We start from the raw sequence: 14,692 nt of genomic DNA, 5'->3' as shown, positions 1-14,692 counted from the left end.
TGTATATAATACAGTGCGCTCCATCTCTCCCCCACGTGATGTATATAATACAGTGCGCCCCATCTCTCCCCCCACGTGATGTATATAATACAGTGCGCCCCATCTCTCCCCCACGTGATGTATATAATACAGTGCGCCCCATCTCCCCCCCACGTGATGTATATAATACAGTGCGCCCCATCTCTCCCCCCACGTGATGTATATAATACAGTGCGCCCCATCTCTCCCCCACGTGATGTATATAATACAGTGCGCCCCATCTCTCCCCCACGTGATGTATATAATACAGTGCGCCCCATCTCCCCCCCACGTGATGTATATAATACAGTGCGCCCCATCTCTCCCCCCACGTGATGTATATAATACAGTGCGCCCCATCTCTCCCCCACGTGATGTATATAATACAGTGCGCCCCATCTCTCCCCCCACGTGATGTATATAATACAGTGCGCCCCATCTCTCCCCCACGTGATGTATATAATACAGTGCGTCCCATCTCTCCCCCCACGTGATGTATATAATACAGTGCGCCCCATCTCTCCCCCACGTGATGTATATAATACAGTGCGCCCCATCTCTCCCCCCACGTGATGTATATAATACAGTGCGCCCCATCTCTCCCCCCACGTGATGTATATAATACAGTGCGCCCCATCTTCCCCGCAGGCGCTCATGCAGCAGCAGCAGAAGAAGCAGCAGCAGCGGAGATCCGGGATCGCAGTTCCGTCCACTCCGCACCTCCTGCTGAAAAGTGTGAAAACTGTCAGCAACGTCACCACAGCGAAGCCAGCAGCGGCTCACAGTACGTACAATCGCTGTGCTACGGGTAGAGGCACTGCGGGCCGTCAGGCGAGGGGCTCTGTGTGGCCATCGGGACGCGATGAGGGGCTTTTTAGGGCTGTTGGGCCGAAGGAGGGGCTCTATAGAGCTGTCGGACGATGCTGTGTAGGGCCGTCGGGTGAGGCGTTGGGCTCTGTGGGGCCGTCGGGTGAGGCGTTGGGCTCTGTGGGGCCGTCAGGTGAGGCGTTGGGCTCTGTGGGGCCGTCGGGTGAGGCGTTGGGCTCTGTGGGGCCGTCGGGTGAGGCGTTGGGCTCTGTGGGGCCGTCGGGTGAGGCGTCGGGCTCTGTTGGGCCGTCGGGCGAGGCGTCGGGCTCTGTGGGGCCGTCGGGCGAGGCGTCGGGCTCTGTGGGGCCGTCGGCCGAGACGTCGGGCTCTGCGGGGCCGTCGGCCGAGGCGTCGGGCTCTGTTGGGCTGTCGGGCTCTGTGGGGTCGTCGTGCGAGGCGTCGGGCTCTGTAGAGCCGTCGGGCGAGGCGTTGGGCTCTGCGGGGCCGTCGGCCGAGGCGTCGGGCTCTGTTGGGCTGTCGGGCTCTGTAGGGCCGTCGGGCGAGGCTTCGGGCTCTGCGGGGCCGTCGGCCGAGGCGTCGGGCTCTGCGTGGCCGTCGCGCGGACCTCTGCTGGAGTCACTGTGTCGCTTCTTTGTATCACAGAACACTTGCGGAGGACTCGCGGAGCGGAGATCGATGTGGAGACGCCGGAGTCGATTCTGGTGAACACGAACCTGCGGGCGGTGATTAATAAGCACACCTTCTCCCTGCTGCCGGGGGACGGCCAGCAGCGGCTGCTCCGGCTCTTGCCTGAGGTGGACCGTCCGGTGAGCTGTCCGTCCCCAGCACGGGGGCGTTCTGGGAAATGAGCTGCAGCCTCTCTATATATTGCACAGGCCAGGGATATGGCAGTATAGAGTCTGCACACTAGATGGCGCTGCCTCGCTGTGGATTTATAAGCTCTACATCCTGATAAAATTCCATGTTTTTGTTATGTAAAAAAATCTTACGAAGAAAAAAACATCTCAGAACTTTTTCCCCCTTTATTGTCGCCCATAATCTGCACAAATCCATCGAAAGACGAAAGTAAATCTTTCCTGGTGGAAAAAAAAGAAGTAAATTAACGTGGTTGCATAAATCTGCACACCCTTACAGTAATATGTTGCTGCAGTCCCATGTGAGTTCCTGGCGTGGTTCAGTCTTTTTGGGTCGGGGTCTATCAGCGCGGCACTTCTAGAATTGGTGATTTTTGCCTTCTCCTCCTTGCAGCAGCTCCACATCTGTCCTGTGTACAGCGCCCTCTTCAGGTCACCACATATTGCCCCTTGGGTTCAGGTCTGGGCTCGGGCTGGGCCATTCCAGAACTTCCATCTGCTTCTGGAGAAGCTGTTCTCTTGATGATTCGGAGGTCGCTTAGGGTCATTATGCTGAGATTTGATATTTGGACCTGCCCATAATTCCCTCCACTTCAACTAAAGGTCGAGTTCCAGGTGCTGGAAAGCAGCCCCAAAGCACAATGCTGCCCCCACCATGCCTTACTGTGGGAATGGTGATCTTCTGGTGATGCACAGTCTTGGCTTTTCAGCTTGTGGAATAATGGCTGCAGAGCTCTACCCTGCTCTCATCAGACAGAACATGGTCCCCACAGGCTTTTGGCAGACATGATGGAGGTTTTGGCAGAACATTGCCAAGTTTTGATGTTTTCTTTGTAGAGAAGGCTTCTCTTGCTTCCCGACCCCACAGGCCGGACATATAAATACGGGAGATTGTTGTCACATGCAGGACACAGCCAGCACGTGTTAGAAATTCCTGCAGCTCCTTTAATGTTGCTGTCGGCCTCTTGGCAGCCTCCCAGAACAATTTTCTTTCTTGTCTTTTCATCAGTTTTTGAGGGACGTCCATTGCTAGGTAATTGCTGTGCAAAATTTACCCCACGTCTTGATGACTTCTTCACAGTATCCATGGTAGATGTAATGCCTGGAAAAGGTTTTTGTACTTTCTTCTGACAACTTTCCACAGTGAGATCCTTTGCTGTGTTGTCAGCTGTTTGAGGACCAGAAAATGTCAGGATAATCCTCCTAGAGCAGCGACACTTTCTCTGGGGTCAATCAGAATCGCTGTAAATGTCGGCGGCCGAGCGCTGACTACTATGTAACACGAGAAGGAATGTGATTGGCTGATTCTGGACACAACCACATCCCCAATTATAATAGGGTGCTCACACTTATGCAACCACATTGTTAGTTTTGTTGTTTTTATTTTCCTCCTCCAAAATGATTTCAGTTTATTTCTCAGTGGATTTGTACAGATAATGGGCGACATTAAAGCGTTCTGATATGATTCTACTATATGACAAAAACCCGGCATTTTTCCAGGGGTGTGAACACTTTATATATCCACTGGTCATAAGTTGACGGTGTGATATCATCATACCAGATGATGTTGTCTGTGTATACGTGATATGGGAGTATGATATCACACCAGATGGAGCTGGCTCACTATATACAGTTATGCTCAAAAGTTTACACACCCCGGAAGAATTTTTCCTTTCTTGGCCTTGTTTCAGAGAATATAAATGATAACAAAAAAAACTTTTCCTCCACTCATGGTTGTTGGTTGGGTGAAGCCATTTATTGTCAGACTACTGTGTTTTCTCTTTTTAAATCTTAATGACAACCAAAAACATCCAAATGACCCTGATCAAAAGTTCCCATACCCCAGTTCTTAATACCGTGTATTACCCCCTCTAACATCAATGACAGCTTGAAGTCTTTTGTGGTAGTTGTGGATGAGGTTCTTTATTTTCTTAGATGGTAAAGCTGCCCATTCTTCTTGGCAAAAAGCCCCCAGTTCCTGTAAATTCCTGGGCTGTCTTGCATGAACCGCGCGCTTGAGATCTCCCCAGAGTGGCTCAATGATATTGAGGTCAGGAGACTGAGATGGCCACTCCAGAACCTTCACTTTGTTCTGCTGTAGCCAATGACAGGTCAACTTGGCCTTGTGTGTTGGATCGTTGTCATGTTGGAACGTCCAAGTACGTCCCCATGTGCAGCTTCGGGGCTGATGACTGCAAATTTGCCTCCAGTATTTGCTGATAACGTTCTGCATCGAAAGAAAAACCCACAAATAACATCCGCTGAAATTCAGGACTCTCTGAAAACTAGCGGTGCGGCTGTTTCAAGATGCACAATAAGGAGGCACTTGAAGAAAAATGGGCTCCATGGTCGAGGCGTCAGAAAAAAGACATTACTGCACAAATGCCACAAAGTATCTCGCCTACAATACGCCAAACTGCACAGAGACAAGCCTCAAAACTTCTGGAACAAGGTAATTTGGAGTGATGAAACCAAAATTGAACTTTTTGACCACAACCATAAACGTTACATTTGGAGAGAGGTCAACAAGGCCTATGATGAAAGGAACACCATTCCTACAGTAAAGCACGGAGGAAGATCGCTGATATTTTGGGGATGTGAGAGCTACAAAGGCACAGGAAACTTGGTAGAAATTGAAGAAAAGATGAATGCAGCATGTTATCAGCAAATACGGGAGGACCAATAACCAGGAGTGGAGAAAACGTTGTTTTGTTATCATTCATATTCTCAGAAACAAGGCCAAGAAAGGAACAATTCTGCTGGGGTATGTAAACTTACACAACTGTACATGTTATGGCGGTGTGATGTCCTCACACTAGATGGCGCTGTCTATGTATACATGATATGGCGGTGTGATGTCCTCACACTAGATGGCGCTGTCTATGTATACATGATATGGCGGTGTGATGTCCTCACACTAGATGGCGCTGTCTATGTATACATGATATGGCGTGTGATGTCCTCACACTAGATGGCGCTGTCTATGTTTACATGATATGGCGGTGTGATGTCCTCACACTAGATGGCGCTGTCTATGTATACATGATATGGCGGTGTGATGTCCTCACACTAGATGGCGCTGTCTATGTATACATGATATGGCGTGTGATGTCTTCACACTAGATGGTGCTGTCTATGTATACATGATATGGCGGTGTGATGTCCTCACACTAGATGGCGCTGTCTATGTATACATTATATGGCGGTGTAATGTCCTCACACTAGATGGCGCTGTCTATGTATACATGATATGGCGGTGTGATGTCCTCACACTAGATGGCGCTGTCTATGTTTACATGATATGGCGGTGTGATGTCCTCACACTAGATGGCGCTGTCTATGTATACATGATATGGCGTGTGATGTCCTCACACTAGATGGTGCTGTCTATGTATACATGATATGGCGGTGTGATGTCCTCACACTAGATGGCGCTGTCTATGTATACATGATATGGCGGTGTGATGTCCTCACACTAGATGGTGCTGTCTATGTATACATGATATGGCGGTGTGATGTCCTCACACTAGATGGCGCTGTCTATGTATACATGATATGGCGGTGTGATGTCCTCACACTAGATGGCGCTGTCTATGTATACATGATATGGCGGTGTGATGTCCTCACACTAGATGGCGCTGTCTATGTATACATGATATGGCGTGTGATGTCCTCACACTAGATGGCGCTGTCTATGTATACATGATATGGCGGTGTGATGTCCTCACACTAGATGGCGCTGTCTATGTATACATGATATGGCGGTGTGATGTCCTCACACTAGATGGCGCTGTCTATGTATACATGATATGGCGGTGTAATGTCCTCACACTAGATGGCGCTGTCTATGTATACATGATATGGCGGTGTGATGTCCTCACACTAGATGGCGCTGTCTATGTATACATGATATGGCGGTGTGATGTCCTCACACTAGATGGCGCTGTCTATGTATACATGATATGGCGGTGTGATGTCCTCACACTAGATGGCGCTGTCTATGTATACATGATATGGCGGTGTGATGTCCTCACACTAGATGGTGCTGTCTATGTATACATGATATGGCGGTGTGATGTCCTCACACTAGATGGCGCGGTCTATGTATACATGATATGGCGTGTGATGTCCTCACACTAGATGGCGCTGTCTATGTATACATGATATGGCGGTGTGATGTCCTCACACTAGATGGCGCTGTCTATGTTTACATGTTTTAGGAGGAGTCACATTTGTGTATGGGAGGAGTCACATTTGTGTATGGGAGGAGTCACATTTGTGTATGGGAGGAGTCACATTTGTGTATGGGAGGAGTCACATTTGTGTATGGGAGGAGTCACATTTGTGTATGGGAGGAGTCATTCTTGCTGTCTCCTCGCAGGCCGGACCTGACGGACTCTTCAGACTGAACAGTTCTGCTCTTAATAATGAGTTTTTCACATCAGCATCTCAGAGCTGGAAGGAACGTCTCTCCGAAGGTGAGAAAATACAGAGCGGTCTAATATACTTGCCCCTGCACTGTCTCTCTCCTGGGTGAGCAGTCTCTGTACCCAGCACTCTCCTGCACTCTCTCTCTCTCCTGGGTGAGCAGTCTCTGTACCCCAGCACTCTCCTGCACTCTCTCTCTCTCCTGGGTGAGCAGTCTGTGTACCCAGCACTCTCTTGCACTGTCTCTCTCCTGAATCAGCAGTCTCTGTACCCCAGCACTCTTACTGCACGGTCTCTTTCCTGGGTGAGCAGTCTCTGTACCCCAGCACTCTCCTGCACGGTCTCTCTCCTGGGTGAGCAGTCTCTATACCCTCAGCAGTTTCTTGCACTGTCTCTCTCCTGGGTGAGCAGTCTCTGTACCCCAGCACTCTCTTGCACTGTCTCTCTCCTGAATCAGCAGTGTCTGTACCCCAGCACTCTTACTGCACTGTCTCTTTCCTGGGTGAGCAGTCTCTGTACCCCAGCACTCTCCTGCAATCTCTCTCTCCTGGGTGAGCAGTCTCTATACCCTCAGCAGTTTCTTGCACTGTCTCTCTCCTGGGTGAGCAGTCTATATACCCCAGCACTCTCTTGCACTGTCTCTCTCCTGAATCAGCAGTGTCTATACCCCAGCACTCTTACTGCACTGTCTCTTTCCTGGGTGAGCAGTCTCTGTACCCCAGCACTCTCCTGCACTGTCTCTCCTGAATGAGCAGTCTCTGTACCCCAGCACTCTCCTGCACTGTCTCTTTCCTGGGTGAGCAGTCTCTGTACCCCAGCACTCTCCTGCACTGTCTCTTTCCTGGGTGAGCAGTCTCTGTACCCCAGCACTTTCCTGCACTCTCTCTCTCCTGGGTGAGCAGTCTCTGTACCCCAGCACTCTCCTGCACTGTCTCTTTCCTCGGTGAGCAGTCCCTGTACCCCAGCACTCTCCTGCACTCTCTCTCTCCTGGGTGAGCAGTCTCTGTACCCCAGCACTCTCCTGCACTCTCTCTTTCCTGGGTGAGCAGTCTCTGTACCCCAGCACTCTCCTGCACTCTCTCTCTCTCCTGGGTGAGCAGTCTCTCCTTGTATTTTGCCTGGCAGGTGAGTTTACACCAGAGATGCAGCTGAGGATCCGTCAGGAGCTGGAGAAGGAGAAGAAGGTGGAGTGCTGGAAGGAGCAGTTCTACGAGAGATACTATGGGGAGAAGTAAGTCCTCATTCACACTGCTTCCATTCCTGGACAGCAAGCAGAGGTCTCGAAAACAGAAATGAAATGGGTGTGAGGATTTGTAGATGAAGCGGTGGAGCCAGGCTGGAGGTGTAAAGCCGATATTGCTGGTTGTAAGACTGATGAGATCTGCATGGGAGGAGTGATCTGCAGGGGAGGAGGGATCTGCATGGGATCTGTAGGGGAGGAGTGATCTGCATGGGATCTGTAGGGGAGGAGTGATCTGCATGGGATCTGCAGGGGTAGAGTGATCTGCATGGGTTCTGCAGGGGTGGAGTGATCTGCAGGGGTGGAGTGATCTGCAGGGGTGGAGTGATCTGCAGGGGTGGAGTGATCTGCAGGGATGGAGTAATCTGCATGGGTTCTGCAGGGGTGGAGTGATCTGCATGGGTTCTGCAGGGGTGGAGTGATCTGCATGGGTTCTGCAGGGGTGGAGTGATCTACATGGGCTCTGCAGGGGAGGAGCTTTTTTAGCTATCAGCCCCGCCCACCACTTCTCACTTTACTGTATGCTGTTCTAACCATCTGTCCACCGTTTTTTGTCTTTGAAGCTCTGGTCTGACTGAGGAGGATCTAAGCAAGATGACTGCTGAAGACAACAAGATCGAGGGCAAGACCCCACCACCCATCATACACATCAAAGTGGATCCCGCTGAAGACTCTTCACATGGTCCCGCCATAGAAGAGCAGCAGCATGCAAAGACTGAAGACCACCAGGATAACACTGAGATCCCTGAAGTTACAGAAGCCATCAGAGAGTCTGAGATGAAGAACTTGGACGTCACTGATCTGACGGCACCTCAAGATGGAAACCAAGAAGTCAAGGTGGAAACTGAAGCCTCCACAGAGGCTCCATCCGCCTATGAGTCCAAAAACGAGGAGCCTAGAAGCCAACAACCGATGAGCCCGGCCGCCGGAGAGTCACTAGGAGCAATGACGAGTAACGACAGTCCACCTCAAGTGTCACCAGAGAAGGCAGCCACCATCAACGCCGGGGCCAAGCGACACCTTGAGGTCGGAGAGGATAGCCCGGCAGCTCCTGAGAAAAGTCCACGTATGATGGAGCCCTTCCAGTCTCAGCAGTCATTTCGTGCCTTATGTAAGCCTCCCGCCGAGACGCAGCGGCCCGCACCCGAACCGAAGGTGCCGCCGCTCAAGGTGAGAACAGAATCGTGGATCAGGAACATATTTTGGTCATTGCCGCCAAGTATTGTTGGGTTCTGAGTGTTTAAGTAGATGCACAGATATGGAGCGGCCCAGCTGAAATGACAGTGCTAGTTCTCCTTGCGGAGTCTTTAGAGCAATGCTCCTTGAGAAAAAATATGCTAAAAAAAGCTTAGGCCAGAAAATAATAAGACGGTCTAGTGCCCCCTATAGGTGAAGTCCCAGTTTTAAGCCATTGGTATCTGTGACAATCAGCTGAGAGACAAATCTTCTGCTCTCCAGTTTCTTATGTACAGCGCCCTCCGCATGTTTTTGGCCGAGCTCGATACCGCAGCTGTGTCCCACTCCCCTTCTTAGAATAATAATAATCTTTATTTCTTGTCACCTCATTGTTCCGGTTGGTTTAAAAGATATTGCGATTTGATGTTTGTTTTTTTTTAATTTTTATCGGTATCCTACAATAACCAATTGCTTGGTTTGTCTTTTGTGGTCTAGATCCCAGTGGCACGGCTCTCCTCAAAGCCATTTCTTAGCAGCCAGGTCTCTCCCAGGCCCACCTTTCACACCACCGGTACCAGTCCTGGAAGAACCGGAGCCCGCACACTTGCCGACATCAAGGCGAAAGCTCGCTTGGCCCGTGCACAGAGAGCAGCGGCTGTTGCTGCCCATGGAGGTTCCATCCCCGGACCTGGACCCGGAGGGGGCCCCGGAGGTGGACCTAGAGGGGAAATCGGGAACAGAGTACTGGACTTGGGAAATACTGGAAGCAGGGGAAGTGAAAGGGGAGCTGCATCCTCTACACCCAATAACCAAAATCCAAGGGAGGTCCAGAAGCCAGTGCAGGCACCAGCTGACAGTCCAGCAAGAGCACAGTTACTGCAAAAACCCTGTGTACAACCCGGATTCACGGCTGCTTCCCACCAACTCAACCCCACCGAAACCCCAAGAAGTGTCGCCCAAAGTACAGAAAGGGACAGGTCAATCAGCAGTCGGGTGCTAACTCAGGAACCACCAACACCAGAAAAATCCATGCAACCTTCTGCGGCTTTAAAGACCATGACCGGTGGAAACACCCTCAAGACTGGCATGGTTGCATCTCTCGAAGGCACAGACGTCACATCAATGCAAAGCACAACGAGAACACACGATGAAGAAGCTGTCCAACACAACCTTGCCTCACAACCTTTTTCTGCTACAAATTTGGCCCCAATTCGGCCACCTTCCTTCATAAAGTCGAGGACACCCTCCACGTCTCATGGAATTGACAAGGTACCGTCCACCCAAGCACACAACCCAAGTGTTAAACCATTACGTCTGGATGTTGGGCAGCTCGGTAAGTCAAGCTCCAGCATTCCCGCAAATAACCCACTCGTTACTAAGCTTCTTCAAGGAAAGAACGTCCCATTAGAGCAAATCATGCCCAAACCTCTAACAAAAGTGGAAATGACATCAGCCGAAAGATCGCAAGGTGTGATCGAAGGCTTGGAGTCTTGTGGAAGAGAGGAGGCAGAACGACCATCCAATATGGCTGCTCAGCAATTGGAGAGATTCTTGAGCCACAACCGGCAACATCCGACAGGTCAAAGGATTTGGCAACTATTTTCAGGTAAAGACTTGACAAGCTCTGGTAGCAATCAAATGCAAGGTCCTGAGGAGCGTGCCACCAGCCAGGAGCAGGTGTTACAGACTCTGATCAAGAAGGTTTGGCAAGAGAATGCCAATCCATCAGAGTTCAGTGCCGCCCCAAGTGTCTCCCATAGAGAAAACATTTCTCAGAGGTTCATGCTTGGTTTTCTTGGAAGGAGGACATCCAAGCCGGCCATGTCTGGTCATTATCTGCTCAACATCTCAACATACGGTAGGGTATCGGAGGTGTGTAGACCAGCTCCTTTGGACAGCACAGTCAATACCTCTGTGAACGACCCTGAACATGTGGGAAACAGGGAGACTAAAGTGGAGCCGATTGCAGAGGATGACACCGAGACTGATGAGTGTCGCTCTCCATTAGTCACATCCAAAGCCCGAGTGACCTCTTCTACAAATACCGAACCCCAAATGAGGGCAAACAATGAATTCCTCCCAACATTCGATGTGAAGGAAACTGTTCAAATCGTCACAAAAGGCAACATTTACAACGAGTCAGATATTGCCCGAGATCTGATACAAGCTGCCCAGGCCAAAATGGCCAATGTTTTGGGGGTGAAGTTAAAGCATAATGCCGCCCCCCCCCATCCCGAGTTACTGCAGTCAACAAGGACTCGTGGGACTTCTGCTGGTCTCCTCGGATCTGGCTACGGTGGCACAATCAACATCTCCACGTCACCGGAGGGTTTAAGTAGGTCCTCCATCACCACGGGTGGAAATTTCAGTCCAGCTAATACGGACAATGTTGTGTCCTTCTCCGTGACGGTGACCACAATCCCTTCCGGCCAGAGCGTAAGCTCCGGTGGTTGTGAACAACCCATCTCTGTCCAGACTTACACCGATGACGGCAGCATGGAAATGTCTCCTCCCAAATGCTACTGTCGTCTTAAAGCTATGATCATGTGCAAGGGCTGCGGCGCCTTCTGCCATGACGATTGCATCGGCCCCTCCAAACTGTGCGTCTCCTGCCTTGTGGTACGGTGACTCCGAATCATGTTCTGGGAAGAAGCCATCTCCAATAACCATGGACAGATGTTTTTACCTTTTAATGTAAGGTAAACCCTTGCAAAGGGACATAGATATTTTAACGTTGGGAGATCTTACCGGGTACATTGTAGGGTTCTCGTCAACCCTAATTAATCATGACGTGTTTGCACTTAATACTGTAAATAATACAAATGTTTTTTGATTTTTTTTTTTGATTTTTTTTTACAAAATTTAAGACCAGATTTCCAAAGACTGAAGCAATATGTCCCCAGGTCATCGACCTAATAGTTTTACACTCCCTTGTTTTAGTGTATGCACTATGGGGGAGGTATGGGGGTCCCCAACCTAAGCAATAATATTAAACTACCTAAACTCGGTGCCCAACAGGTTCCCCAGATGGAAACTCCGGTAGGTTTGTGAAATATATTATCGGAGAAGCCAAAGCTTTTTGTGTGGAGTGAATCGAAACGGGTAGATCACCATACGAGCTATGGAGGTGCATCATGTGTGAGCTGGACCAGCCTGACCACCTCGTAATTTACGGAGGTGCTTGACCGCCATGCTCTGTACGGAGGTGCCTTTTGCGTATAGGATGAGAAAGATCAGCTTGATAACCATGTTCTATGCGATGGTGACCATCATAAACAACTGGGCTAAAGATCGGAAAACTTACCAATGTTCAAATCGCACTTTGGGTAATATATAAGCACTTACGACTTGAGTTGCGCTCGAGCCCAAGGCGCAGCTCATGTGAAGCCTTCTGCAGATTTTCATAAACACTGTGATTATTTTTTGCCCCTGAGTTAAAGTAAGCTTTGTATGTAATGGAAAGCCATAGTGACCCTAAAGGTCTCAAGGGCTTATGCCTACTGACTGAGACCCTTGTGTTCAGGAGGTGACCAGAAAGTCCAAGGGACCTCCCTGAGTGAGTTTTTATAGTGTCTGATGGTGGTGTGTAACGTTACCCGTTGATTTTTCACCTACGTTCCCTGTCCTCCTGTGTCTCATTATCATGTACAGTATATAATGTTGCCTTCACAGATGGGAAATTAGCAGGTTTTACGAGCTGTTCCCATGGTGTCAATAACACTAAATCAATAGAAACCTATGGATGAATCTTATGAACAGATCTTCTCGAAGTCTGATATCCCTTTGGTTACGTTCGCGAAAATTGAGCTGGTTTCCTGTTAACTTTCAGGCTGCTTAGTTTTACAGTCCTAACTGCCCCCTGGCCTCTCGGTGTCAGTCCATGTGGGCACCCAATACTACCTATGGCTATGACAATATCCATAGTCTGTAGATCATTGAAGGTCATATGTGACCACTGAGCCAGATTTTTCATCCCTACAGAGATGGGCCGCTTATCTGGAACATATGTTAATATAAGTCACTGTACAGAAATATTAATTATATCTCCATCAATGCACTGTACTACAGATCTCCACAAAGGGTACAAAGCATACGAGTCCGCACAGTGACATGACTGAAGAAAAATATCTGCATGATATGTTGAAGTAGTGCAGTAATTTAGGAACCGTAATGGGGTTCCATCTCACCCCTTCATTGCTAAGCCAGTGTATACTGTTGTAGTGCACCTTAGAAATAACAAGCTTTGGAACCTGCAAAGTTTTACTGTGACCCTGGGAGCTGCTTGTTTTTCAGGTCAAATAAAGAAAAGTCTCCGACCGGATCTAAGCGGGAAATTTTGGGATGAAAGTATTGGTTTATGGGGCTGGTTGATTCTAAAGTTATTTTGAGACCATTATTAAGCTATTTCCATAATTTTCAGAAAAAAAAAGTTGGAATGTCTGTTTTGGTCAAAATTAAATGGAGGGTGTTTTTTTTCTTAGTCTCAATCAGATTTACTTACTATAAATTGTGCCATAAATTGGTGGTTTTGTGGCAGCTGGCATAGTTTTTCAATTCGTGGTTCGGAGAAAGTAGATGCACGGAATTGTGTCATTTAATACATTTCGTTCTCATAGTCCAGCGAGTTTCTGGTTTAGGAATAGCCCTCTTAGAAAAAGCCCCACTTATACTTTGTCAGCAGCACAACTTGGGGGGGAGATGGTTCCATCTACAAAATAGGATATGTAGAGGGTCCTGTTGCTGAGGAACATGGTGGGGCTCCTGTCGGAATTTATTTTTTTTTTTGAGAGACGTTTGTCACTTTTGGGCAATTGTTGGGTTCTTAATGGAAAATTCGTAACAATGTCCTGTACGTTTCCGTCAAATGTTACAAAAACCTTTCCCATCTGAGAGTCTGCCGAGATTATTTACACAACCCTGAATCTTAGGGGAAAATCAAGTTTAAAAAAAAACAACTTTTTGCACTTTAGATTTTTTCAAGAATCTACACTTTCTTGTGTAGGTAAATATTGGTCACAGTATCTGATGATTAATGAGCTGAAGGCATAAAACACCTCATTACTAGGAATGAGCGGACCTGTGTAAGTTCGGGTTCCGGTACCTGACCTGATCTTTATTTCAAAGTTCAGTTTAGGTACAAGAACTGTACCCAAAAATTAACCCGAAACCAACGAGGACCCGAACTTTGGAACTGTAAAATTCTCTTTTTCGCTCTCTTCTTTTCTCTCTTTTCCTCTCCATTCTCTTTATTTCTTTTTCTCTCTTTTTCTCTCTGTCATGCAAGGTGTAGGAAAGACTAAGTGTAACACGAAGGGAAGGGGGAAAAGGGAGCCCAGACTCTGGGGAAAGGGGGTAGTGGAGACTTCCTAGGCTGACCATATATCACCCTGTCTCCCCTAACGTACCTATATTGTTCAGGCAGCAATCGCTGCACAGGAACCTCGTTCTGTCTTTCCCTGGTGTTTGGCCCTGGCTAGGGAAGGGAGGGGATGAGCGCTAGTCAATCCCCAGTGACAGCTAAAGACTACAAGGGGGACCAAACAAGGGAAGATAGCTTAGCTTTAGTCGACTTCAGAGAGATGAAAACACATCCTCTTAGCTCCAGAGAAGTACTGCTCTTGCTCAAGCCTTCACAAGGGGTCATGTGAATATCGCCGGCACCTCCCTCTAGCAAACAGCAGGTATTTATACACCCAGGCCAGGGTGTTAATTAGCAAGAGGACGGTAGCCGCTGGGTCCTAGAGAGACAGCTTCTAAGATGGTGTCTAATGCCAGATGAAGAGATCTCCTGCAGCCAACTACAGGGCGACTGTCTGTCACTTCTGACACACCCGTGACTCTTTCCCCCCCTCTCGCCCCCCTCTCTTTCCCCCCTCTTTTTTTCCTCCCCCCTCTTTTTCCTCCCCCCTCTTTTTCCTCCCCCCTCTTTTTTTCCTCCCCTCTTTTTTTCCTCCCCCCTCTTTTTTTCCTCCCCTCTTTTTTTCCTCCCCCCTCTTTTTTTTTCCTCCCCCCTCTTTTTTTTTCCTCCCCCCTCTTTTTTTTTCCTCCCCCCTCTTTTTTTTTCCTCCCCCTCTTTTTCTCCTCCCCCCTCTTTTTCTCCCCCCCCTCTTTTTTTCTCCTCCCCCCTCTTTTTTTTCTCCTCCCCCCT

At 48.9% G+C, this 14,692-nt stretch overlaps 1 protein-coding gene across 1 annotated transcript; it reads left to right on the top strand.

The window, feature by feature from the left end:
- Nucleotides 1-669: 669 nt before the first annotated feature.
- ASXL2 (ASXL transcriptional regulator 2) lies at nucleotides 670-14,398 on the top strand. The gene is made up of 6 exons (XM_073673798.1): nucleotides 670-802; nucleotides 1,489-1,652; nucleotides 6,082-6,178; nucleotides 7,254-7,359; nucleotides 7,932-8,538; nucleotides 9,040-14,398. Exons 1-6 carry the CDS (start codon nucleotides 673-675, stop codon nucleotides 11,170-11,172), a joined length of 3,237 nt encoding a protein of 1,078 aa, XP_073529899.1. The 5' UTR covers nucleotides 670-672; the 3' UTR covers nucleotides 11,173-14,398.
- The last annotated feature ends 294 nt before the right edge of the window (nucleotides 14,399-14,692 follow it).

Source organism: Phyllobates terribilis, unplaced genomic scaffold, assembly GCF_046119375.1.
Source record: "Phyllobates terribilis strain yellow unplaced genomic scaffold, ASM4611937v1 Scaffold_3__8_contigs__length_932513732, whole genome shotgun sequence".
In the NCBI taxonomy this organism is placed as follows: Eukaryota; Metazoa; Chordata; class Amphibia; order Anura; family Dendrobatidae; genus Phyllobates; species Phyllobates terribilis.
This window is presented reverse-complemented; position numbering and strand designations above follow the sequence as displayed.